This window comes from Enhydra lutris, unplaced genomic scaffold (genome assembly GCF_002288905.1).
Source record: "Enhydra lutris kenyoni isolate GAN:26980312 unplaced genomic scaffold, ASM228890v2 scaffoldscaffold2, whole genome shotgun sequence".
In the NCBI taxonomy this organism is placed as follows: Eukaryota; Metazoa; Chordata; class Mammalia; order Carnivora; family Mustelidae; genus Enhydra; species Enhydra lutris.
In genome coordinates this window covers 97,006,399-97,030,392 of record NW_019154086.1, presented here as the reverse complement: position 1 = coordinate 97,030,392, position 23,994 = coordinate 97,006,399, and the positions used below count along the sequence as shown (strand labels likewise).

Below are 23,994 nucleotides of genomic sequence, written 5' to 3'. Positions count from 1 at the left end.
CTACTTTTTTTTCATTTTGCAGTGGACTCTGCACAATTTGTAGCTGCCGCTGTTCCCTCCCCATCTCGGAATTATACTGCTTTTTACATTCAGATGCCTTTAATCGTTCATACAAACCTAGGACAGAGGGAACTGGTGTGGTGGTAAATGTGTGTTGTTCTTTGCTGTTGGGATTTGCTTAGCTTCAGCTTCCTATCTTAATAACTGGGAATAAAAGGAAGGACCTCACTGGCTTTTGGAGGAATTAAAGAACATAAAGCATGTAAACAAGTTTTATCCTATAACAAGTATTTGCTATTATTTGTTGAGGACATTCAAAGAACAAAGAAAAACGTAGCCCAAGGGTCAGGACTGGATGGCTTGAGGAGGGAATGACAGAAGACAACATTTAGGGGAGAGGCAGATGAATGTTCACTTCTCAGGAAGGAAGGCGGCATCTTCCTGGCTGAGCCTTTATCCCAATGGCCAGAAGCTGGGGCTTCATTCCTTGCCACTAGCACCACAATGGACGGTGGCTTAGTGACTTGAGTTCCTTCAGGTCAAGAGCAGGGCTGGGCAGTTCTAGACCATTCTAGCCTAGCTAAACACTAACCGGGCATTGAATGGTTTGTGTTTAATCTAGAAGAAAGTGGCTTCCCAGTAGGTTCATTTCTGTAATTTAGGACAGACACAATGAAGAACAAGGTCAGAGTTTGAGGTCAGGCATTCTTAATCATGAGGGTCGAGGAGGCATCATCTCTCCAAATCTTTTCCCTTCAAACTTTGACTTCACCCTCTTCTCAGATGGATGTTACATCCCTACCTGATACAAACAAACAAACAAACAAAAATCCCTGCTGACTGTCCCCTTCCCCAAACCAAAACCACAAAACAAATAAACAAAACTTAAAACAACAACCCCCTCCCCCCCCAAAAAAAAAAAAACAAAACAAAAAACAAAAAACAAAAAAAACCTTCCTTCAAGGAGAAGTAAATAGGTCGCCCCCTTGTTCGCCACGTCCGGTGCCTTTCTCCTTTGGTTCGTTCTAAAGATAGATATTCCAGGCTGCTCCTGGCTGCTTTTGAAGGGGGGGGGGGATCCAAAAAATGAGGCGTTTACTCTCTCAACAAGTAAAGAAATTCTATTTCCTTTAAGCTTGTCTTGTTCCTATTCTCTGCCAGAAACGCCTCCCCCCACCAAACCAAGGCAAAAAACGAAATGCAGATAGAAACGCACCCCAGCAGCAGCCTTTATACGACATCCCCGAGAGGCCTGCGGGGTCGAATGAGTCAAGCTCACGGGGACGAGCGGGGAGCGCTCCCGAGTTTTCTGAAGCCCAAACGTCCTACGACTCACCTTTCCCCGATCCTGCACCGTCTGTCTCCTGGCCTCAGACTCGCTCTCTCTCTTGCGGAGCCCGGGGGGCCGGCGGCCGGGGCGGCGCGTGGGGAGCGGAGGAGGCGAGGACGCCGCACCTGTGGGCGCCGGGGGCGCGGGCCCCTGCCGGCCCGAGCGTGCGCAGCTTCCCGGCGGCTCCGCTAGGGGTCTCTCTCGGGTGCCGAACGGGGTGGGCTGGATCAGCTGACTCGCCGGGCTCCGAGCCCAGCCGCCGCGCTCCAGCTCCGTCAGTTTCCTCGGCAGCGGCAGGAGAGAGCAGCCGGAGAGAGCAGCCGGAGCGGCGCGAGCGTGGGGCCACCGGAGACGGCGGCGCAGACGGCGGCGGCGACGGCACCGGCAGAGCCGGGGCGCGGCGGATCCCACTCTCACAGCAGCGCACTCGGTGCCCCGCGCAGGGTCGCGATGCTGCCCGCTTTGGCACTGGTCCTCCTGGCCTCCTGGACGGCTCGGGCGTTGGAGGTGGGTGCCGCGCCTCGAAATTGGAGGGGGGGATGCGGTGGGAACCCGATTCCCCCAAGTCTTTAATCCGAAGAAGCCGGGGGCAGTCCGGGGGACCCCTCTCCCCTCCACGTCCCACGCCCCCGCTTGCAGGCGCCCTGCGCATCCGCGCCTCCGGCCCAGCCCTGCCCCGGGGACGCGCGCTCCGGCCGGCGGAGAGGGAACTGGCAAGGCGTCGGGCTTCCCGGTCCGCGCGGGTTGGGGGCGAGGAAGGGTGAAGGATCCTGAGCTCGGATCCTGACTCAGTCCCTGCCTCGCGGGCGGGGGCCGGGGGGAGGCGAGAGACTTCCAGATAGGGGGAAGGGGGACGGAGCACGTGGGGGAAAACCGAAAATGCAGCGTCCCTGGCTCCTGACCTCAGCTCTCGGTCGCTGCCCTTCTCTGGGGCCCTGGTGAGGAAGAGTCAGGACAGCTCGGGAAGCACCCCCCTACCCTTTGCCTTTTCCGCCCCGCTTCACCTTCCTTTCTCATCTCCACCACCCCTTCCCTTCCGGACCCCCAGCTCCTTCCCTTTGGCGGCTGCTCGCTGCGGCCGCCTCGGTGCGACCCCATTGGGGTCGCGCACCACCTTCCGCAGGCAAACTTTGTACATTTTGCTTCTCCCTTTTGTGTTAAGTTGAGAGAGATGGGAGAGGTCGGAGACCCACGGCCACCTCGCACCTTCTCCAAGCCTGGACGGCCCTGGCGTTCGCTCCGCACCTCTAGCTTCTTCCGGAGAGGGAGAAGGTTCCTGGGAACAAAAGCCGCGACACCCCGCCCTCGCCAGCCCGGGGCGCGGTGGCTGAGGCGGCCGCCTTGGTCTGTGCGCCACACCGAGGCTCCCGCCTGACTCCCTTCCCGGGGCTGCGCGTCTGTCCCGGAGGGGGCTGGGGCGCTGCTTGGGGCCGCCGTGGCGGAGCCTCGGGGCCCCTCTACAACCACTCCCCATCCTCTCCGGGGCTTGCAAATTCTGTGCTGGGTTGGAAAGTCCTTGGGGAGAAATATGCGGACAGTGGGGTGTGCGTCTGGTAAGGGTAGTGGCGGGTGGTGGGGAGGCATGAGCTCTCCCCTCCTGTGCATCAAAGGAGGCGTTTGTCTGATTAAGGCGCGGCCTCTTCCCTGGCAGCGAGCCGTCTGGTTTAGTCCCCTTGGGGGCGCGAGCTGCTGGGGAGGGTCCTCGGGGCCTTTCTTTTTAGGGTGCAGATAAAAGGATTGAATTGAGTGAAGATTAAGACGGAGAAGATGGCGCCTCTGCAGTGCAGCAAAGAAAAGCGGTGTGAAGGCTGCAGCCTGGTGAAATCCACCCACCGCTAGGTGTATAACAAGTCTTCTCCATTCATCCAACTCTCGAACATTCAGCTAACGCCTGTGCAAAAACGACTATTTTTCTTTTTACCTAAAGGTGCTAAGAAGTTGTTTGTGTGACACTTGGGGTATTTCGCATCCTTTGGGTTCCCATTTGGTATCTTCCTATTTGCAATCTCTCCCAATTTTTCCAAATTTTTTTCCTCCTTTTCCAAAAAAAAAAAAAAAAAAAAAAAACCCAAAAACAAAAAACACCAAAAAACCAACCTCACAATTCTTAGACCAGAGTTTTCTGTAATTACGCTGAGGCTATGCAGATTATCACAGCACAGCAGTTTTAGTCCCGAATTTACAAGGTTATTGAACTTTTTTCCCTTCTTTTACCTCTAAGTGGCTCAGAAATCACCCTAGAACCAGTTAAGATAGATTGATTCAAAAGGCGAAGCATTTAGTTTTCTATATTTTTTTAAAATGCATTTATTAAGGGGATTTTTTTCCTCTAGTTAATTTATTCTTACTAGTATCTCTGTTACTTTCCTTACTGTCTTCCTACACACACACACACACACACACACACACACACAAACCCCACAAATTAATTAAAAACATATCACAACCTTTATATCTGAAGTTTTTGCCAAAATGTAAATATTTGACTTTCTTGACCACTGGTTTGTTTGTTTCTGTATAAAAAGAGGCAGCATGTAGGCAAATACGGTTCAGATTTATTTTTTGGCTTGTGTGCATTTCTTTGCTCTCTCTGCCATTCTTTTGGACATTTTTACTTGTTATTGCCACTTCCCTCAAAGAGTGGAGGTGAAATTCACATTAGTCCGTTTTGCAAAGCATTGGTGGAAGGGTAGGCATTTCACTGTTATGAGGTTTGAGGGGGATTAATTCAGCTATATTTGTCCACTGAAAGATGTAATTATGAGTTTATGTCTTGTAGGGCTTAGAAAATAGGTCTACTGCAGGTGGCTCTAAAAAAAGAAATAAATAAGGGCAATGATAACGGGGGCCTCCGCTTTTGGGGTTATTACCTGAGTTGATTAATTTGCCTGGTGTACTGAGAGAGTATGAAATTAAAGGGCCCTAACATTTACTTACTTAAACTTGCTTCTTTAAATTTGAGTTTACTGTATCGAGAGGTTTAGCCTAAATAGGGGGGTTTAACCTAGAAACTGAATTGCTTTGATCATGGTGCTAATTCACAGATTATAGATTCCTATTCATACTGACTAGTACTGCCTGAAAAGTAGACATTTGTATGCAGAACCGTGGAGCCCAGATTTGATCGTGATCTATAAGGAGTCACTGTTTCTTGCTATTAAACGGGAGGTCATGACAACCATCAGGAGGGCACAAAAGCTTCTCTCTACTCACCCTAACCAGCAGAGGCGCCTGATGGCACTTGGGAGGCTATTAGTAGTGCAGAGAAGTATTCCAGATCAAATAGCGACCCCTGACTCTGACTGGGGAAGGCAAAAGGAACACGCAACTAAATACATTACAAGGTTAAGTTGGGAATGACTGATTGAAAAACAGTACAAAAGAAATAATGTGGTCCAAACTGAATAGTGGTTCGCAGAAAAACATATCCTGTGGATAAGGCTTTCTCCTTGTTGCTGGAAACTCCTTATTTTTATGGTCCTGTTTATGGCATACTGGAGACATCTGTATAGATATTTGTATGAAGATGAAGGTTGTCAGTCATTCCAGACATAAGCATAGCTATTATATGCCATTCATATTCTATGGTCGCTAAATTGTCAGTGAAGAAATGCAATACAATTCAGTCGAAATGTACATACTGTTCCTGCAAATTTGACCTGGGTGGAGACATATATTGCCTTAAGACACTTAGAAAGTGTCTTTAACATAGTCCTCCTTTACTCTCTGCTTTATTATGTCAATTAAAAATGCCAAAAATAAACCTTATGAATGTAGTTGAAATGTAAAGCTCTGGGTTGGAAGGTTTAATTTGACTGCATTCCCCTTGCTCACAGGAAGTTTGCAGACTAAGTATGAACTAGAAAGTGTTAAATACCAAGAGGAAAGTACAGATTAAGTGGTTTACTGAGTAAGAGCCGTACAGTATAAACATCTATATTTAAGAAATAAAGGAACAATGAGATGAGATAATCTTAGAGAATTTCCTGGTAGTTCATTTCCAGCCAGCGTTGTACCCTAGGTCTGGGGAAGGGACTGTAAGTCTTTGCGTTTACAGAATTTACAGGCCTCTCCCAACCTTTCCCCTCCTGGGAAGGAAAACACACACACACACACACACACACACACACACACACACACACACACCCCTGAGGGCATGGGTGGAGCAAATATGGGGTTTCATTTTCTTAAACTCTCCATCTATTCACTTGGGACAGTTGTATTAATTCTCTTTTTGGGCCAAATCCTGTCCACAGCTCTGAAAATACTGTGAACAACATGGTCTATTCGTTCGTGAACCTTCCAGTCTAGTGGGGAAGACAGACAAGAAACAAATCATAAGTTTGTGTTCCTGAAGTGGGACAGAAACTGAAGCTGAGACAGAAAGGAGTGGGGGGTACACTCTGGAGAGGAGTTGGGGTTTTGGAATAAGGAGCTAAGGGGGAAGGGGCCGAAAGCAAGATCTAAGGGTTTTGCTACTCTGTCCTCAGTAGGAGCTTGACCGAAGGAAGTGAGTACATGAGGAAAAAAGTGCCTCACTGGGGCACCAGGAGGAGAGTGGGAAAATAAAATGTTATTTTTGTGTTTTGGATTTTGCTGGTAGTTTCTGCATCTCTGTGTTCTTCCTTATTGTGAAATGGTTTCCTTTTCAGAGTGGGCTCCCAGGGAGATACAAGTGTATGGAGTGGGGATTCATGCTAAATATTGCCTCCGGCAAGTCTTCGGAAATGCCATCTCCCTGTGTCTCAGAGCCAATGTACAGACACCCTCATGGGGAGGGGCTGGAGGGAGCTGGAGGGGTGGCAAGAGGTAGTCAGGTGAAGGAATGAGCACTCCCCCTTACTGAATAGCAAGTTTAATCAAAATGTTTATTTCTTAATATGTTGTTATTAATAAAAAAAAAAAAAAAAGCCAACAGTACCTAAACGCTCAAACTGAATTTGCAAATGGAAACCATAGTGAAGGGGAGAAATGTTATGTAACTATTTCTTTAGTGTAATATGGACAGCTTAATAACCATTTCTGTGAGGGCACTAGTATTTTTTTTTTTTTTTTGAAAAATATATTTTCTTCTTCAGAGTAATCCTGATTAATAGACATTACTGCCACTGTTTTAGAAGAAGTCAACCAAAAATTGGGTTAGAATGAGAAGTAAGGTATAACTAATATTGATTTTATTCGTATTAGTACTGTGGGAGTCTTACCAATAGTATAGTTGGTTGACACGTAGTTCGTGTTATGTGCATTCTATACTGTATTCTTACAAGAAAGGAAGCTAGAGAAAAGATGTTAATTAGGCAAATCATAAGGAAGAGAAAGTACATTTGCAGTACTTTACTATATTTAACAGAAAAAGTCTGATAAGTGCACCCACACAGTTCAAATCCTTATTCAGAGGTCAGTGTAATTCATTAAAAAAAAAAAAAAAAAAGGCCTCGGCCATGTTCAGCAATTAATAGTGCTATGAAAATGTGACACTTGGTAGATTAGTTAGCTGACTGTTGAAAGTGAGTGGAGACAGAGGACTTAGGTTCACATGTATGGAATTTTAGCTGCAGTAAGGAGCTTAGATTTAGTTGGGCTACATTTTTGAAGAAACCTATGGGACAGATTTAGCTTGAACTTTGCTAGGATTATAGTATTTTATGAAAGAAGGTAGTGCTTGAATGGGGAAGATGAGAGGTTTTTTAAAAGCCCGACTCTATCGAAAGTAGTAGAACTGTTCCCACATTTATAATACCTATTTCGATACCATTGTGAAGTTAGGCAGGCAACACGTGATCGTTGGGGTTCTCACACGTTCAAGGAAAGTAGCATCTCACACTGATCAAGATCCTGAACTGGGCTTAAGTCTTGGCTCTGCCCCTTTTGAGCTATTGACTGTGGGCTAGCTCCATACCTCAGTTTTTTCCTTTGTAAAATGGGGATATCTCTATGTGTATGTCTGTGTGTATAAATATATGTATGTAAAATGCTTGGAATAGTACATGAGTTAATATATATAATACGATGGCACGTTAGAGGCACTGTGTGTTAGTTACTGCTGTATATGATGATGATGATGATGTAAAATGGATATATTTGAGTCATACCTGGTTGAAAGTTAAAAACAAACCAACGGGAAAAAACGCTGGTATGATATTTGACTTAATGACTACCTTACTTAACTGGCCAGCTTAGATTACTGCAGGACATTGGCAGGTCTCTAAAAAAACAAATGAATTTTATTTAAATTTAAAAATGACAGTACAGTGGGGCACCTGGGTGGCTCAGTGGGTTAAGCCTCTGCCTTCAGCTCAGGTCATGATCTCAGGGTCCTGGGATTGAGCCCCATGTCGGGCTCTCTGCTCAGCAAGGAGCCTGCTTCCCCTTCTCTCTCTGCCTGCCTCTCTGCCTACTTGTGATCTCTCTCTGTCAAATAAAGAAATAAAATCTTTAAAAAAAAAAAAAAGTACAGATAAAATTTTTAGACTACGTGTTTTAAAATTTCATTCATTAAATATGTATATTTTATGTTTCAATTGGGTTTTTTGTAAAACATTAAGATAATTTGAGTTCATTGAAAAATTTGAACAGTGCAGAAATATGTAAAAAGCATAAGCAGTTTTTACACCAATGGAAAGACCTATTTTGAATGTATGCATGTGGGCGGCTTGCCACATCTGTCTGATACTGAACAAGTTTGTGTACTGGCTTGATTATTAACTGTGCTATTAGTTGACTATCAGTTATGCACAAGGACCTATGAACAAGCTTGGTTTAGTTTTTAGCAAAATGTCTTCTAAAAAAAATTATTAAACCAGTTTTCCCCACGTAGGCCAAAATGGAAGATTTCAAATGCCAGCAAAAGATTTTGGTCTTAAAATGGAAGCGTGAAATCATCTTCTCCAGAGTACAAGGAAACCAGAAAGCAAACTGCGTGAGAATGCAGCATTTCTATAAGAAGTAGTTTTTAAAATAAAATGAATGATATTATCAGGCAGATGATGACTATCACATCTTTAAAACTTTATAGTGATCTTCCTAATTAAAAGCATACTTTGAGAAATCAGCATAGTTTGTTTATTATATAATAAGAGGTTTTCAATCTCCATTTCAAAATGAAGCTGAGGATATTTGAGGTTGAGGAATGACTAACACATGGAAGAATCCATAAGCAAAGTACGAAGGAATTTATGTGGGTTTTTGTTAACACCAGCTTTGTATTTATCTTTGTCCTACTCAATCAAAAAAAGTGGGTTTAAGTAGGTGAATGTAATTATGTAGCCATGTTTGGAATAAACATCAGAGTAGATGCCCTGAGGAATGAGTGAGATGCCACCATAATCCCATGTATAGGGTCAGTGAGCAGGGACAAGGCATAAGCAAGATAAACGGTTCAGAAAAGGGAAGAGAACAATAAGCCTGTTTTGTAGATGAACAAAGTCTAGAATCTTAAAGTCTTATTAATTATTACAAACAGTGTTTGTATCTTTGAATTTCCAGATGGTCTTTCTCTTTACTTTTTCTTTCTGGGTTCAGATGGTTTTTAGCTGAGAAATTCGATTGAGCAAGAAAAGTTACTTTTTTGGCTGGGGAGATTAATTTTGTTGATATGAAATTGTTTTGGTCTAATTCTCTTTCTTAAGAGAGTCTAACAGTTTGTCCTATGCTCTCAGTTTGCTTCCATAAAAACCCATGTCGTGTCTTCCTTGAAGAATGTTAGGGTATTAGGCAGTCATCCAAGATGATAGAGACTGATACATTACTTTGTAGCCTTAAAGACTACTTAATGAGAATAAGAGATCTGGTATATCAGGAAAAGTCATCTGTGATACCTGAAGAAATGCATTATTATTCTTGTGTCTTTGTTAAATTTTGACCCTTTAATGACTGTAATATATTTTGACCATGTGGAGATTCTTTGCAGGAAGAAACACAAGAGATTTAATCCCACCCTTGGGGCATATTTGTGTACCTTAGATCTGACCCCTCACCCCCAAACTCATTTGTTCAGTGTTTCCATGTCTGTATGTACTTACTTACTATAAAATTAATGAGGCAATGTAATTTTTAGTTTTAATCGAAAATAGAATAGTGTTTGTTTATTAAGGCTTGATTAGTCCAAAAGAGAACTTTTATATCTGCCCTTACTATTGGATGAATTTTCATAAGCATAATTACTGTTTTTATACATAACACTACTCATCTTATTAATGGAATTTATAGGTACCCATGATAAAGATAGACAATGTGCCATCTTAACCATAATTATTGATTTTTCTTTTTATCTTTCAAAAAAGAATTATCCTCACTTACTTTGAAGGTTGCCTTTATTTATTTATTTATTTTACTCTTTGAGAGAGAGAGAAAGAGAGAGGGAGCACGCAAGCAGGGAGGGACAAAGGAGGAGAGAGAGAGAATCCTAAGCAGTTTCCATACCCAGCTTAGAGCCTGAGGCTGCTGGATCTCAGGACCCTGAGATTGTGATCTGAGCAGAAATCAAGAGTCAGACACATAACCCACTGAGCCATCCAGGCTCCCTGAAGGTTGAACCTTCAAAACTGACACAAATTTTTTGAAATCTTAGCAAACTCTTCAGACACTAACATTAAAATGTCTCATGAAAATTGATATTTGAGATCAAATCTTTCCCATACTGATGCTCTTAATTGCTTATGATGGCTTGTTTCAACAAATACAATTTTGTCAGCGCAGCATATTGGTTTGAAAATGTAAGTGATGAATTCTTAAGAAACTCCCATAGAACATTGGGGAGGGCATGTGCTATGGTGAGTGCTGTGAAGTGTGTAAACCTGGTGATTCACAGACCTGTACCCCTGGGGATAAAAATACATTATATGTTTATTAAAAATAAAATAAGAAAAAAAAAGAAACTCCCATAGAAACTTGCAAATATGCGGATTGATCATTCTAAGAATAATTTATTCATAGGTACTTATATATTAAATTTATTCACAATTTAAAATTGAAATTTTTATGGAAAGGTTAATAGCATTTTTACATACACAGAGAGACAGATTTTTAAGGGCACAACCACAAAGGAAAATGCACTTTTTCATTTAACAAATACTTCTGAGTCTCCTACCCTTAAGGGAGCTTATAGTATTGTGAGGGGTAGACAGAATAAATAGCATACAGTAGGGGACTAGGAAAAAATTGAGGGAGGGGCATCTGGGGAATGCTATATGGAAGTGTGTTGTGGGGTGATCTTTTATGTGATACCAGGAAGGGTCTCTGATCCCATCCCTATACAAATGTAGACTTAGATATTTGAGGGAGAGAACTATATATTCACCATGATGTAGGAGAAAAACTGGGGACAGGGGGATCTAGAGTGGTTAAATAATTAAAAAACGGTAATGGTTGGGTAGAAAAATTAATACTGATTGTGGTCACAGTTTACTATAACTGTTTCTTTTTTTTTTAAGCGTATTTGTAAATTTTTTAAAGGTTTATTTATTTGTCAGAGAGGGAGACGGAGGGAGCACAAGCAGGGGGAGGGGCATGCAGAGGGAGAAGCAGGTGATATCAGGACCTCTGGATCATGACCTGAGCCGAAGGCAGGCGCTCAACCAACTGAGCCATGTAGGCGTCCCTGCTATACCTGTTTCATCACTACTGCTGCATTTAGTAGTAATATTTGATAAATATTTTCAATGAGTACTTTAGAAATTTTATATTGTGGTGATAAAGAATTTATGTGTTTAGTTCTGGACATTTGAATTAACCTGTGTCTAAAAAATTGTGAATGACCCTTCACTGCAAGTACCGAGGGAAAATTAAAGCCTTTGAAAAAAAATTTCTTCTTCCAGCCTTTTCTGAAATATTTTATTGTGAAAAAATTTTGTAAATGCTGTCAATAACTTAATGTTCAGTCATTTGCAACTCTTTAAGAAATTCATTTGGCCTAGCAAAAGTGTCTCGTTCTTGAAATATTTCATCAATCTTGAGATTGATTGGGACAGTTTCAATTGAGGGTGGCAAGAAATGATTTTGTTTGAATAAGATTTGTGTATTGGAATTAAATAGAGTTACCATCAAAATGAAAATTTCATTATCATTGTCTTTTTTCAGTTTGCTGCTTTTCTGCTTTTTTACAGCTAGTATTTACCTCTTACTTTAGTGTGAGGCAGGATCAGAATTGGCCCTTTAAGACAAAAATTAAGTTCTGTGACTTCTGTTCTCTAAAAGAATTGTACTGTTCAAGTTCACGGGCTTGAAGCCAATCCCACTATGTGCTATTAACTTGACAGGCATTGAAAATCTAATTGAGGTCATTATGATTAGCCTTATATCTTGCCAGTGTTTTTTCTCAGGCTTATTTTTAATGTTATATGTCAAGTGTTAAATCCTCTTACACCCCAGAGTCCAGAAAATTTAAATCCAATAACAGTAAACTATATTTTAAAATCCTCCATTTGTTTTGTGTGTGGGGGGGGGACGTTCTTGGCGAGCTGATGGGACATTGGAATGTGAAGGCAGCTTACACATTGCAGTTAGTTTGAGGAATGTGAAGGGCTCCACTTGCAAGAGCACATTTGTGACAAAATTGCAGTTTGGAAGTCACAGCATACTTGTTCAGTGAAGTATGAGAGGAGGGAGTCCTGGGAGGGTGGCCATGTGACTGGAAGGCTGAAACAGTAGGAGCAAGGCTGCTGGATAGAGATGTTCTTCAGACAGCACAGGTCCCGGGAACTAGGAACTGAGTAATTTATCGGCATGGCCATTCGAGATAGCCAGGACAACAATAATGAAGATTGGGGGTCAGGGAGGACACTTCAATGAGCAAGATACCAAGCGCTTTGTTTCCAGGCAATGCTTTTCCTTGTCTGTATTTGCAATTTGAATATTTCATGTCACTTTGTGAGCTGGACTCCAAGATTAAACTTTAATCGTGGTGAGTTTTATTATTTGTGAAATTTTTGTCATGCTGTAAGAGCGCCTATGGCAAGTATTCAGTTTTGGGGGGCTATTTCTTATGTGCATGTGTTTTTAGGTGTATTTATTGATTTCATAAATAGCTTGATTAGGAGATTAGAAAAAAATTTTAGCATAACTACCCCCCCAGGGGGAAAAAAAGTCATTGGTTAAAATATTCTTCAACAGGCTTATTACCATTGTTAAATTATTGATGCTTTTTAAAAAAATTCTGACACATAACCTCATTGCTTGCTTGCTCATTCATCTCAGAAGTGGAGCACTGAACACAAATCCGAGCCTGTTGATCGATTCTTCTAGCAGATGAGGGGAAGGTTTAATGCAGGATGTTTAATTGGATATTTGAATTATGTGTTCGTGTGTTTTGTCTCTATTCCAAATTTTCTCAGGGCGTTTGTGATTGACTTCTGTGATATTGACACCAATTTGGAGTTGTGTTTTTTTTATTATTATTAACTTATTGTTGTACTGCATTTTTCTCCCTTTCCTCTTGAAATTTGGAAAACATCATTCATTTTATGGACATGTACTGGATGCCTTCTGTGTTTCAGGGGTGACAGGAGCACTATAATCTTTGTGGCGCTGTGAGTAAACAAAGAAGTAACTCAGCTTGTTCCTCGGTTTTGCAGCCTGATAGGGGAAGAAAGAGATGCAGAAAGAATTAGGCCCAGTATGCTGAAGGTTCCCATGGAGGAATGTACAGAGTCTTCATGGCAGAGGTGATCAGTCTTTAAACTGGGTTTCAGGGATGAGTGGGGGTTAATTCTGGGGACATGGTAGGGATTTCCAGACAGAAGAAATAGTGAAGGTGTAGAGGTTCAAGAGAGGAAGCCATAGGGATGTGGGTGGGAAAGATGGTGTGGGAATGGTAGGAGATTAAGAGTTTTAGATGCTTTGATGAGTTCACACTTCATTTTCTTAGCAGTGGGGCTGTTTTTAGATGTTCCTAAAATGGGGGTAGTAGCCATTGATGACTATTGATCAGTTACATTTAGGAGCCTTTGCTGAAGTCCTTGTCAATATCTGCTTAAGCCCATTAACCAGATGGTAGCACCTCCCTGCTAGGGAGCCTGGTACATGTAGTCTATTAGCTGGAATATTTCCACTAGGAACACTTCTAGATTCTTCTCTTATGGAATAAGGAAAGGATAGGATATTGGGTGACAAACAGCTGGCATTCTGGAATGTGCAGGGGATACAGTACAAGGGATGTAGAGGAAAATGGGTAGATTCCGAAACATTCTGAATCAAACCAAAGGAAGGATTCTCTGTGAGCAATTGGAGTAGGTTTTTGGGATTTGCCCACATCTTACATGTTGGCTAACCTCACAGGACACATGTCTTTAAGAATGGAGAATGGAGATGGGGAATGCTTTTTTAAAAAAATGTTATGGCAGGAACACCCGAGATCTAAGACTTGGCTCTGGCTATTTACCTGCATCCAAGATGGTTTAGACTTGTGTTCCAGGGAAACCCTTCCAATCAGGGTGATGGGAAAACAGAGAGTGGAGTGCTCTTTGGAAAGTCATGGCAGAGTCAGTTTACTCTCCCTGTTGGTAAACTATCTTTCATTTGATCTTGAGACTTCCCTAAAGCAACTTTTTTATGTTTGTTCTTTGAAAGGAATAGCAGATAAAACAAGCTTTGAGGGTTTTAGAAAAGAGCATGATACAGAGAACCTCTTTTGAGCTAGATTTGCCTACCATGTTTATCTTTTTATCACTGCTGCATAGCATTTCACATATGCTCGTGTGTACCTGTGTTATTAAAACAGAATAGGACGATCTGTGGAAAAGAGAAAAGTAAACCTTAATATATTACATGAATAAAAATGGAACTGCCGTTTTAAAATTTGTCTTAATTCCTTATCTGTTTTTTTATTCAGTTACTCTAAAAGTAGTCAAATGAAGATACTTATCAGAAAGTACATAATGAAATAAAGCTATGGGAAAACCCTAGAGTCCTGAGCAGACTGGATATAATCATTCACATTAGGGAGTGTTTGAGGTTTTATAGTAGGTATTTAACGGTACCCAAAGATGTATTTAATATATGTCCTAAGAGTTTTATATATGGTACATGGTTCTATCTTAAGGAAACTTACAAAACATCAAGGTTCCTCTGCAACTAGTCTAGGTTTTATTTTTTACATTCATTCTTTTTGAACCCTTGATTTATTGTCAATAAAGTAATCAAAGACATCGTTCAAGTCTGGTCATCTTAAATATGAGCATTGTTTTTTGTTTTGTTTTGTTTTCATTTTGAAGTATCTGTCAAAATATTTTATCTTCTCAGTTCTAGAGACTATATTCAGAAAAACGATGATAACTTTCATGTGTCCAGAACAGTAGTTGATTGGTGATGAGAATCAGGAAGAGTAACCTTTGTGTGTTTGAATATATATTCCTTTAATAGTACCCTGGCCATATTTTGAAATTGATGCCTTTTTTTCCCCCTAAAAAGAGTAAGTGGTAATTATATAAGTTTGAAAAATTTTTATTTTTATTTTTATTATTATTTTTAAAGATTTTATTTATTTATTTGACAGACAGAGATCACAAGTAGGCAGAGAGGCAGGCAGAGAGAGAGGGGGAAGCAGGCTCCCTGCCGAGCAGAGAGCCCGATGCAGGGCTCGATCCCAGGACCCTGGGATCATGACCTGAGCTGAAGACAGATGCTTAAAAACTGAGCTACCCAGGAGCCCCTACTTGAGTATTCTCAATTGAGATTGTTAATTTACCTGAATCGTATAAATGTTTTGTTAGGTTTGTTCATAGCCTATAGTATTGCTAAGTATACAAGCTCTCTACAAATGATTCTACTTCTCTGATCATTTAAAATACATTAAATAAGTTGATACAGATCAGAAAAACTAGTGGGAAAGTTTCTAGTTAGACATCAATAAAATAAGTTGCTCTGTGCAAGTTCATTTTAGTTGCTCCTGTAAATGCAAGTGTGAGTTTAAAAAAAGAAGATTGTGGTCATCTTTATAAAGTAGATTAAATAATCACTTTATATATTTAATTCAAAGGAAACTGCAAAAACAGGCTATAAGTGCCTGTGGAAACAATAAGCTCCACGTCCTAATGGCGAAGAAGCAGGGGATGGTAATGTTCCATTGTGATGCTCTCCTGGTGTCATTTCATCCCAGAGTTCCCCAGGCCTTCACTTAATGCTCAGGGCTAACAAAACAGCAAAGCTGTCCAATAAATGTATAATGGGATCACGGATGTAATTCAGAATTTCCTAGTAGCCACATGAGAGAGTAAAAGAAACAGGTGATACTAGTTTTAATATGCTGTAGACTGAACCCAATAAATCCAAAATATTATTTCAACATATGGTCAGTATAAAAATTATTAGTGAAATATATTAGATTCTTTTTTTTTTTTCACCTTATGTCTTCAGAATTTTATCCATAGAGCGTATTATAGCTCAGACCTGCCACCGTTGAAGTACTCAGTAGCCACACATGGCTAGTGGCTACCATGTTGGACAGGGCCGCTATGTTAGAAGGGCCGACTCAACCCACTGTCGTCCAGAAAAAGAATCAGGTTTGGGAGCAGGTAGTATCTAGAAGCCCTTTCTAAGTTCTCTCATTTCACAGATGAAGAAACTGGAATCTAGAAACCTTGGGTTGCTTAGTATCAAAGCCCAATCCTTGCCCCCTGACTTTTGGTCTCTTTCTCCTGATTCTTCCTTTTTCTGTTCTATGTTGCTGTGACTACTTCAGTATGTCTCCCAAATGTTAGGTAGTTGCTCTCAGTTAAATATTGAGCCAGGCCCTTAAAATCTAGCCCACTCAAAAAAAAAAAAAAAAAAAAAAAAAAAAAATCTAGCCCACTCAAGAAGGTATGCTCCGGTCTGGACAAAACTGTTTTCGGGCGGGGTACATAAAATTACCAGGTACATCTAGAATCCCTTTTGGAGTGCGCACTGTTCAACTAGGAATTGGGGGGATCCTTTCAGATCCCGGGCATGTGACTGAACACCGGTTGAAATGTCAGATACCGAAGGGCAAGATCAACAAGGTATTATTATAAGTGTTTTGTGCTGTATATGATGTCTGTTCCTAAAAACAATAGGGTTAAGCCTTCTTTTTTCTTTTCTTATTTTTTGGAAGGTTGCCCATGTGTGTGTCCATAGTTCTTACCCAATTACACTTAAAGTATGATATTTCTTGATCACTGAAGCCTGACGCACTCCTGGCGTGTTACTTTCAGAATGTAAGCAAATATGGAAAGCGTTCTGCATGGCAGGGTGGGTTGGCGAAGGCAGGAGATCGGTGCGCTCCTGGGATCACTGCTGTAAAGTATTTGTTTTACAATATGAAGATGCGTGATGGATGAACTTTGAGAGTTAGATGTTATTTTTCTAAAACATTTACCAGCCTGGATGTTGTAAATTGTGGAAGAGTGCTTTGAATAGAGTTTAAATTTTTTCATGTGACTTAGGTTTAGTGATTTTTGGTGAAGGGTTAGACTTAACCATTTTTCTATCTGAACCTTAGGCCTTCTTATCTGTGGCTTACCTTTACCCAAAAGGCATTATTGATCTTTAAGTTAAGCAGGCACTGTATTTTCTTCACACTGAATTTCGCAAATGCTGATGTATGGGACAATACTGAGAAGACTCACATCTTGCAGGAATGACTTAAAAGTACAGAAATAACTGTATTTTCTGTGGCAGTTGTCTATTAAACTTAAAGAAATTGTTTTAAACTTAAAATATTCACCATACTTTTTCTCTATAACAGTTTTTCCTACATTTGCATAGTAAATATATACAAGAGAAACAAAAGTTTAGAGCTTGTTAATGTTTGAGGGAGTCTTTATTATTATGTTTAAATTAGAGTTTTTTAAATAGAAAAGTATTACAAGTATATTGTAGGTAACTTAGAGAAAATACACAAGTGTGCTTAATCCTACCATCCCTAAGTGTCTGTTTTATGTCATTTTTTTAAAAGCATTTTTTAAATCGCACTGTTATGGTCCATCTTAGATCCTGAGTTTTATTCCGTAACATAAAATCTTAGGCTATTACAGGATGCCTGGGTGGCTCAGTTGGTTAAGCATCTGTCTTCAGCTCAGGTCATGATCCTAGGGCTTGGGATCGAGTCCCACACTGGGTCCTTACTCTGTGGGGAGCCTGCTTCTTCCTCTGCCTCTGCCTCCCCCCTGCTTGTTCTCTCTCTCTCAAATAAATAAAATCTTAAAAAAAATAAATCTTAAGCTATTATAAGCTTTTGGTAAATATAATGTCTAATGGATGTATGAATCTGTTTATAGCAACAGGAGCTCTATAATTTGTGGGTATGTGTTTTTTAATTTGGCATTTCCAGCCCAAATTTAGGTTGAAAGTAGTGATGTAGGAAAGAATTATGTGCTAAGTACCTGTAGATATTTTAAGTGTTTATTGAATTATCAAAATTGCAGCCCTCAAGTGGTGTTCAGTGTGGTGGTCCTTCAACTATAATGTAGTACTTAAAGAAAATGAGAGGAACAGAAACCGTTAGAGGTTAACAAGTAAATAAAGAAAACCTGACCTAGTGATTCCATCGAGCCATCCTCTTATTTAATAATTCCATGATCACTTTCGTAGGAAGAAGTGAGATTTGACAGGTAGACATAGCCAGGAGCTCTGCTGTAGCCATCACTGAAATTGTGATCTCAGTTTACTGGAGGTATCCAGTGGGAGCATCAGTTTTGTTACATGATTATGGGGATGTCAGTAAAGCCCACCCTACTTTTCCTTTCCCTGCTTTTAAAGTCTGTCCTGTGTCCTGACCTTACGTGGCTAAGAAATGTCAGAAACATTTTCTCTGTAAAGTTCCCAAAGGTAAGAATATTTAGCTACGAAAAGAGCTTTAAATTTAATAATGTGTGATGAGATGCTTCCTCCACAGAACCTTCTGTAAGGTTGTAGAGCCCATTTAGCGAGAACCATATAATCTTTGATTATTAACTGTTGTTTACGTGGTTAGTAAACAGTTTTGTAATTCATATTATAGGTTTTTGGAGCAGGGAGTATGTTGTTTATTTATTGTTTACTTATAAATAAATACAATACTGCGTATATATAGTGAATAAATGCCACCCTCAGAAGCCTAAATAAACCTTTTTCTTAGTCTCATCATGTCTCCACAATCTACTGCTCTTTGTTAAAATGGAAAATAACCTCTCAGAACTCACTGTTTCTTGGTGGCTTTCACTTTTTTATAAAGCTTCCCTTGCCCTATCCCATCCCATGTAAAAATATTTACATCAAATAAAATTTGTATGGCTTTTCTCATTGATTTGCCTTTTGTTGGTTTAATTTGCATGGCTCCAGTTACTGAACCTAAGAGTGTAGAGCAAAAACGTTTTTCCTCTCCTTTACATATTCAAGTTAGAAGGAACAATAAATGGAAGGGCTATGAGGTGGGACCGTGGGGCATGCTGTCTGAGGAAGTATGCGAACTGTTTCAAATGTCCCACCAATCATGTATACATAATTTATCAATAGCAGTTCACATTGATGAATCATTTGTAAAAACTAACATAAGTGTCTTGCATACTGAATTCATGCGGTGTTAGAAAAGAGTGTATGTTTCAATCAAAAGGAATTTATGGAAGACATTCTGTATTCTAAACATTTTAAAGAGCTCTTACAATATATAATAATTCACTTTTGTCTCTGTATTGAAAGATTTTTAGGACAAGGGAAAATACTGTCTTATAGTTATTTTAGGTTTGTTTTTTTGTTTTTGTTTTTGTTTTTTTTGGTCACAAGGAAAAGAACTTGCATTAGAAACTTGGCAGTCAATCATGTCATATTGTTGGGATTTATAAATTCTGAGATAAACACCTCTATTTTTAGCATTTGTAAAAATAGGTGGTTCCTTGGCTTTTGCTAAAATAACAAGAATAATGAGAAGAAGAAACTTACATAGCTCTTTCTATGACCCATGCGTTATTGGAAGCACTTTTCCTGTCGTCCTCCACAGCATCCTGGGAGGTAACTACTTTTATCCCCACTCCATGTATCAAACCGGTAAAGTCTGAGCTGGAGGGAGCTCACAAACCATGTTCAAACTTTGTCTTCATTTCTGTCCTCTTAACCACTTAGGTATGTAACCACTTGCCTCTAGTGAAGTGGAATGAGGGTGAAGTTCGACCAGTCCTTCCTCTTGGAAAAGGCAAGCTATTACAGCCAGGACTTGATAACGAATAAGGTCTGACCTGTTACCGCCTTCAGTCCTGTTGCTCCACTCCCTCCAGGCTCACCTCATCGAGCTTCTGAGTGGTGATGTCTCCCCGTGATGTCTTCCTGCAGCCACTCCTTCCCTCCCAATCTTATTCCTTCCCTTTCTCTCGCCCCAAATAGAATAATCCAGACTATGGATGTTGGAGACATTTAGACCTTGCACCTAAGTCCATGACTCCTTCAGTTATTAGAGTTATGACCACAGGAACATGACTTAACTTTCCTAAACCTAAATTTCCACGTCTACAAAGTGTTTGTAAATAGGTTGATCAGCAGAAAAATTGAATTAACATGGAGGTAGGAAGTCCAGGGCCTGGCCAGTAGTAGGCTCTGAAATGAATGATGGCTCTGATTTTTACTGCACGCTTCTTTGTAGCATCTCTTCTTTGACGCTTCAAAACTGTCCGTGCTGTTCGAGTCAGCTACACTTGACCCCTACAAATGCCAAGGCTGGGAAAGAGGCCCAGTTGCGGGTGACACTGCTCCGCTTAGCCTCACGTTTTGGGGGCTGTCAAACAGCGGAGGCCAGAGTATCTCAACATTTCCTTGACAACAGTTTTGACATCTGAAAAGAGGAATGACTTCTTTAAAATTCTGCATAATCCTTGTGGTCACATTGTTAGAGTTTGAGTTATCTGTGAACCCAGAAGAGAAGCCACTTGGGAAGGAATCTGCAGAATGCTCGCCCATGATGCAGCTCCCCTGCCTGTTCCTTTTCCTGCCCCTCCCAGTCCTGCCCCTCCTTGGCATTTTCCGCAGTGACCCTGCAGGAGTAACAGCCTTGGCTGCTTAGACCAGCTGGAGACAGTCCCAGAATTCCTGACCGCTATCTTTCAAAGATCTCTGCTAACCCCTTTGAAAACAAATGAATTGTTTACCACATGTCACAGAGCACAGGAAAGGAGATAATTGAGAGATGTTTCTGAAGGGACCTGTTCCACTGCTAGCACCTGCAGAAGATCCTTGAAATAGTGGTAGGCAGGCCTTCTGTCTCCTGGAACTGCCTGTGTGTGGCATTGATATAATAGAAATGTGCATTTCTCTTCACACTTTATCAGTGCATTTCTGTACTCCTGTCACGCAGACACTACATTCAGGAGAAAAATCACTGGACCGTTAGTGGTTTCAGGTGACTTATAAATTTCATTAATTCACAAAATATAAGTTGAATATGACAGTATGTTTTTTGGTTTGGGGAGGTTTTATTTTAGGGTGGGGTCTTATTCTGCATGGGGGAGGAATTGGATTTTTCAAGACAAACCCAACAGACTGCTGGGTTTTTGATGTTTTGATTCTAGAAGGATATACTTTCCTCCCTGCTAACCCCAGTCTTCCTTCTGACCTGGCATGTGTAAGGCCCTATCAGGTGTTCCTGTTTGAGATCCTGTTACACCCACATCCTGTAGCCTCATCCAAGTCCTTTGAGGCCGACTTAATATGGATTAATTTAACAGTTGCTCTGTGAAAACAGATGTTTCTAATAAATTAATCAAGCTGTATAAAAGATGTTTTTCCCCTTTAAGAAGTCACATCTTTCTATGAAACTGTAGATAAAGTGAAACTGAAATGCTTCTGACTAAAATTAGTGTATTATATTTAAAACCCTTTGCCTGAGACTGGTTATGACATGCTCCTTTATTAAATTTCTAGTCAGGTGCTTATTCATAAAAATAAGGCTTATATAAATGGTAGCGTTCAAATGTTAACACTAGTCTGTTTTGGCAGCTTGACCTTTCACAGCAGCCAAACAAATATATATATATATATATATATATATATTTTTTTTTTTTTTACACTGAGAAGAGAATTATTTAACATTTTTGTGCTAACAGTATGTCAAGTGAATTCAGAGCCTGAATGCAACTGATGAGAGTCTAGGTGGAACCATGAAAATATACGGATGTAAAAGAGAAGACCAATGAGGCAGCTGTATGGGGAGGGAAGTTTACAACAGACACTTGGGAAAATTAACACAATTATTTACAATGTCCTGTGGGAGAATCGTGAGGTAAGAGGAGCCAGAAAAAATTCTAAAGAAAAATGTAAAAGTACAGAAATTAACACTGCATAGCACAGGCTAAGAGAAATTAGGGGGACAAAATAGAAGTGTAGAAATCAACTTGTGTGAGTGTTTAGTGCATTTATATGTGTTTAGTGTGGGATATGAAATTAGTGTGGGATAAAGGTGGTTTACCACATCAGAGCAGGGAAGGATAGATTATTCATTAAGTGATATTGGGATATCTGCCCATAAAAAGAAGCTAGGTGATTATAATATTTAGAGAGTCTGTAACAAAGGGCAGATTTCTTTCTTTTCTTTTTTTTTTTTTTAAGATTTCATTTATGTATTTGACAGAGAGAGAGAGATCACAAGTAGGCAGAGAGGCAGGCAGAGAGAGAGGGGGAGGCAGGCTTCCCGCTGAGCAGAGAGCCCGATGTGGGGCTTGATCCCAGGACCCTGAGACTATGACCCGAGCCGAAGGCAGAGGCTTAACCCACTGAGCCACTCAGGCGCCCCAGATTTCTTTATTCCATAAAGTGCTCTTACAAATCCATTAGAAATACTAAATATGAATATCTTAAGAGAAAAATGAGTGAAACCCTCTTACAACTATTATCATGAAAAATCTTAAAACATACACAAAAGAGAAGAGTATGGTGAGTCTCCGGGTACCTGTCACCCAGCCTCAGAAATCATAAGCTTATTTCTAACCTTATTATCTGTTATTGTCTTGTTTTAGCCAAACAACTCCCCCACTTCTCCTTTTCCTCACTGGGTTCTTTTGAAATAAATTCAGTCATGTAATTTTAGCTGTACATATTTATTTCATTATGAGCCTCTGAAAGAATTGAAAGGAAATGAGCAAAGGAAAAAATATTTCCTAGGTAGTACTCAGGAAAAAAATATACTAACCAGTAAACCCATGAAGTTACGTTCGATCCCATTAGTAATCTGGGGAATGCAAATTAAAACATAACATTTTGTAACCATCTGATTGGCAGAAACTGAAGAGTCTTGCCAGAGCTGGCAAAGATGGAAAAAAACACATTTTCTTGGACTATCAATGGTACAGAAATTTTCAAGAGCAAATTGTTCAGAACTTCATGTGTATACCCCTCAATTTAGCAATTCTAGGAGTTAGTAGCATAGTGTATTATATGAGTGCCCATAGAAAAGGACATTATTAGGGGCACCTGGGTGGCTCAGTGGGCATAAGCATCTGTCTTTGGCTCAGATCATGATCTTGGTGTCCTGGGATCCAGCCCCGAGTTGGATCCAGCCTCCCTGCTCAGTGGGGAGTTTGCTTCTCCCTCTGCCCTTCCCCTACTCTGCTTATGCTCTCTCTCGCTTGCTCTTTCTCTCTCTAATAAATAAACAAAATCTTAAAAGGAAAAAGAAGAGGACATTATTAGAGCATTAATTCTACCAGCTAAACAAATGTATTTTTTTACTGTTGCTCCAAACTGGAGTAGAATTCCACCATACATTTAAAATAGTATTAAGTGCAAAAAGGAATTTACAGAAAGCAAGCATAATAAATTCCATTGAGGAAAATTTTATATACAGAACAAAATTTACGTGCGTAGAACATATCTTGACAGGTGGGGGATATTCACGTCTATCCTAATAAGTATGATAGCTGCATAGACCATCTCTGAAAGAATCAAGTACATCTAACAGACTTTGCCTCTGGTTAACGAGAGAGTGAAGTAGAGGAGAAGGTAATACATATTTACTTTTTACATTATCACCTGTATTTTTGAATGGTCACTAAGCAGATACTTTAGAAAGGTGCCCCGCTACGATGTCTGTCCCACCTCATCTCAGCTGTGTAACTCCCTGGTTCTGCCATTCCTGGTAGGTGGGAGTCAATCACCTCAGTTGTCCTCAGGAACTTCTTTCCACAGACCAGCCATCCCATTCCATTTAAAACATGTCTGATTTTAGGAAGGCATGTATTTTGGTGTGACATCTAGAATCTTCCCAATTGTCTAAGGAACATTACTTTTATAAAGTTGAGAATAGCAAGTTTTATTGTATCATAAAACTGGCTCATTACAGTGAATTTCATCTATTTATTTTCATGGGTAACTGATTCTTATATCAAAACTTGCTTTTGAAAGTAAATACTTCATGCTCATTTGCTCTATATTGAACATCACAAAGCAACTCCTTCAACTCAAAATTTCTAGTGTTGGTGCTTGTAATATTTCTCAAGTTGATCCTAATGCTAGCTATGGAATTAGCATCAATCGAATGGAAACGTTCTGTCTCCCACTGAATTTTATACTGGGATTTGTTGTATTTCCTGCATTTTAACCCAGAAAGTTACTGAAAAGAATGGACCGTGATAAAAATACTTGCTTTATTATTATTATTGTTTTTAAAGATTTTATTTATTCGAGAGAGAAAGTGCATATGCATGCTACGGGGCAGCGGGGGAAGAAGAGGGACAAGGAGATTCAGCTCAGTGCAA

General features: G+C 40.4%; 1 protein-coding gene across 7 annotated transcripts in view; it reads left to right on the top strand.

Moving 5' to 3' along the window:
* Positions 1-1,615: 1,615 nt before the first annotated feature.
* LOC111152475 (amyloid beta precursor protein) overlaps positions 1,616-23,994 on the top strand; it is a 277,755-nt gene continuing 255,376 nt past the window's right edge. For all 7 annotated transcript variants that reach the window (XM_022510996.1, XM_022510986.1, XM_022510978.1 and 4 more), the window contains exon 1: positions 1,616-1,837. In XM_022510996.1, the coding sequence (XP_022366704.1) occupies positions 1,781-1,837 (57 nt within the window). In that variant the 5' untranslated portion in view covers positions 1,616-1,780. The remainder of the gene's footprint in view (positions 1,838-23,994) is intronic.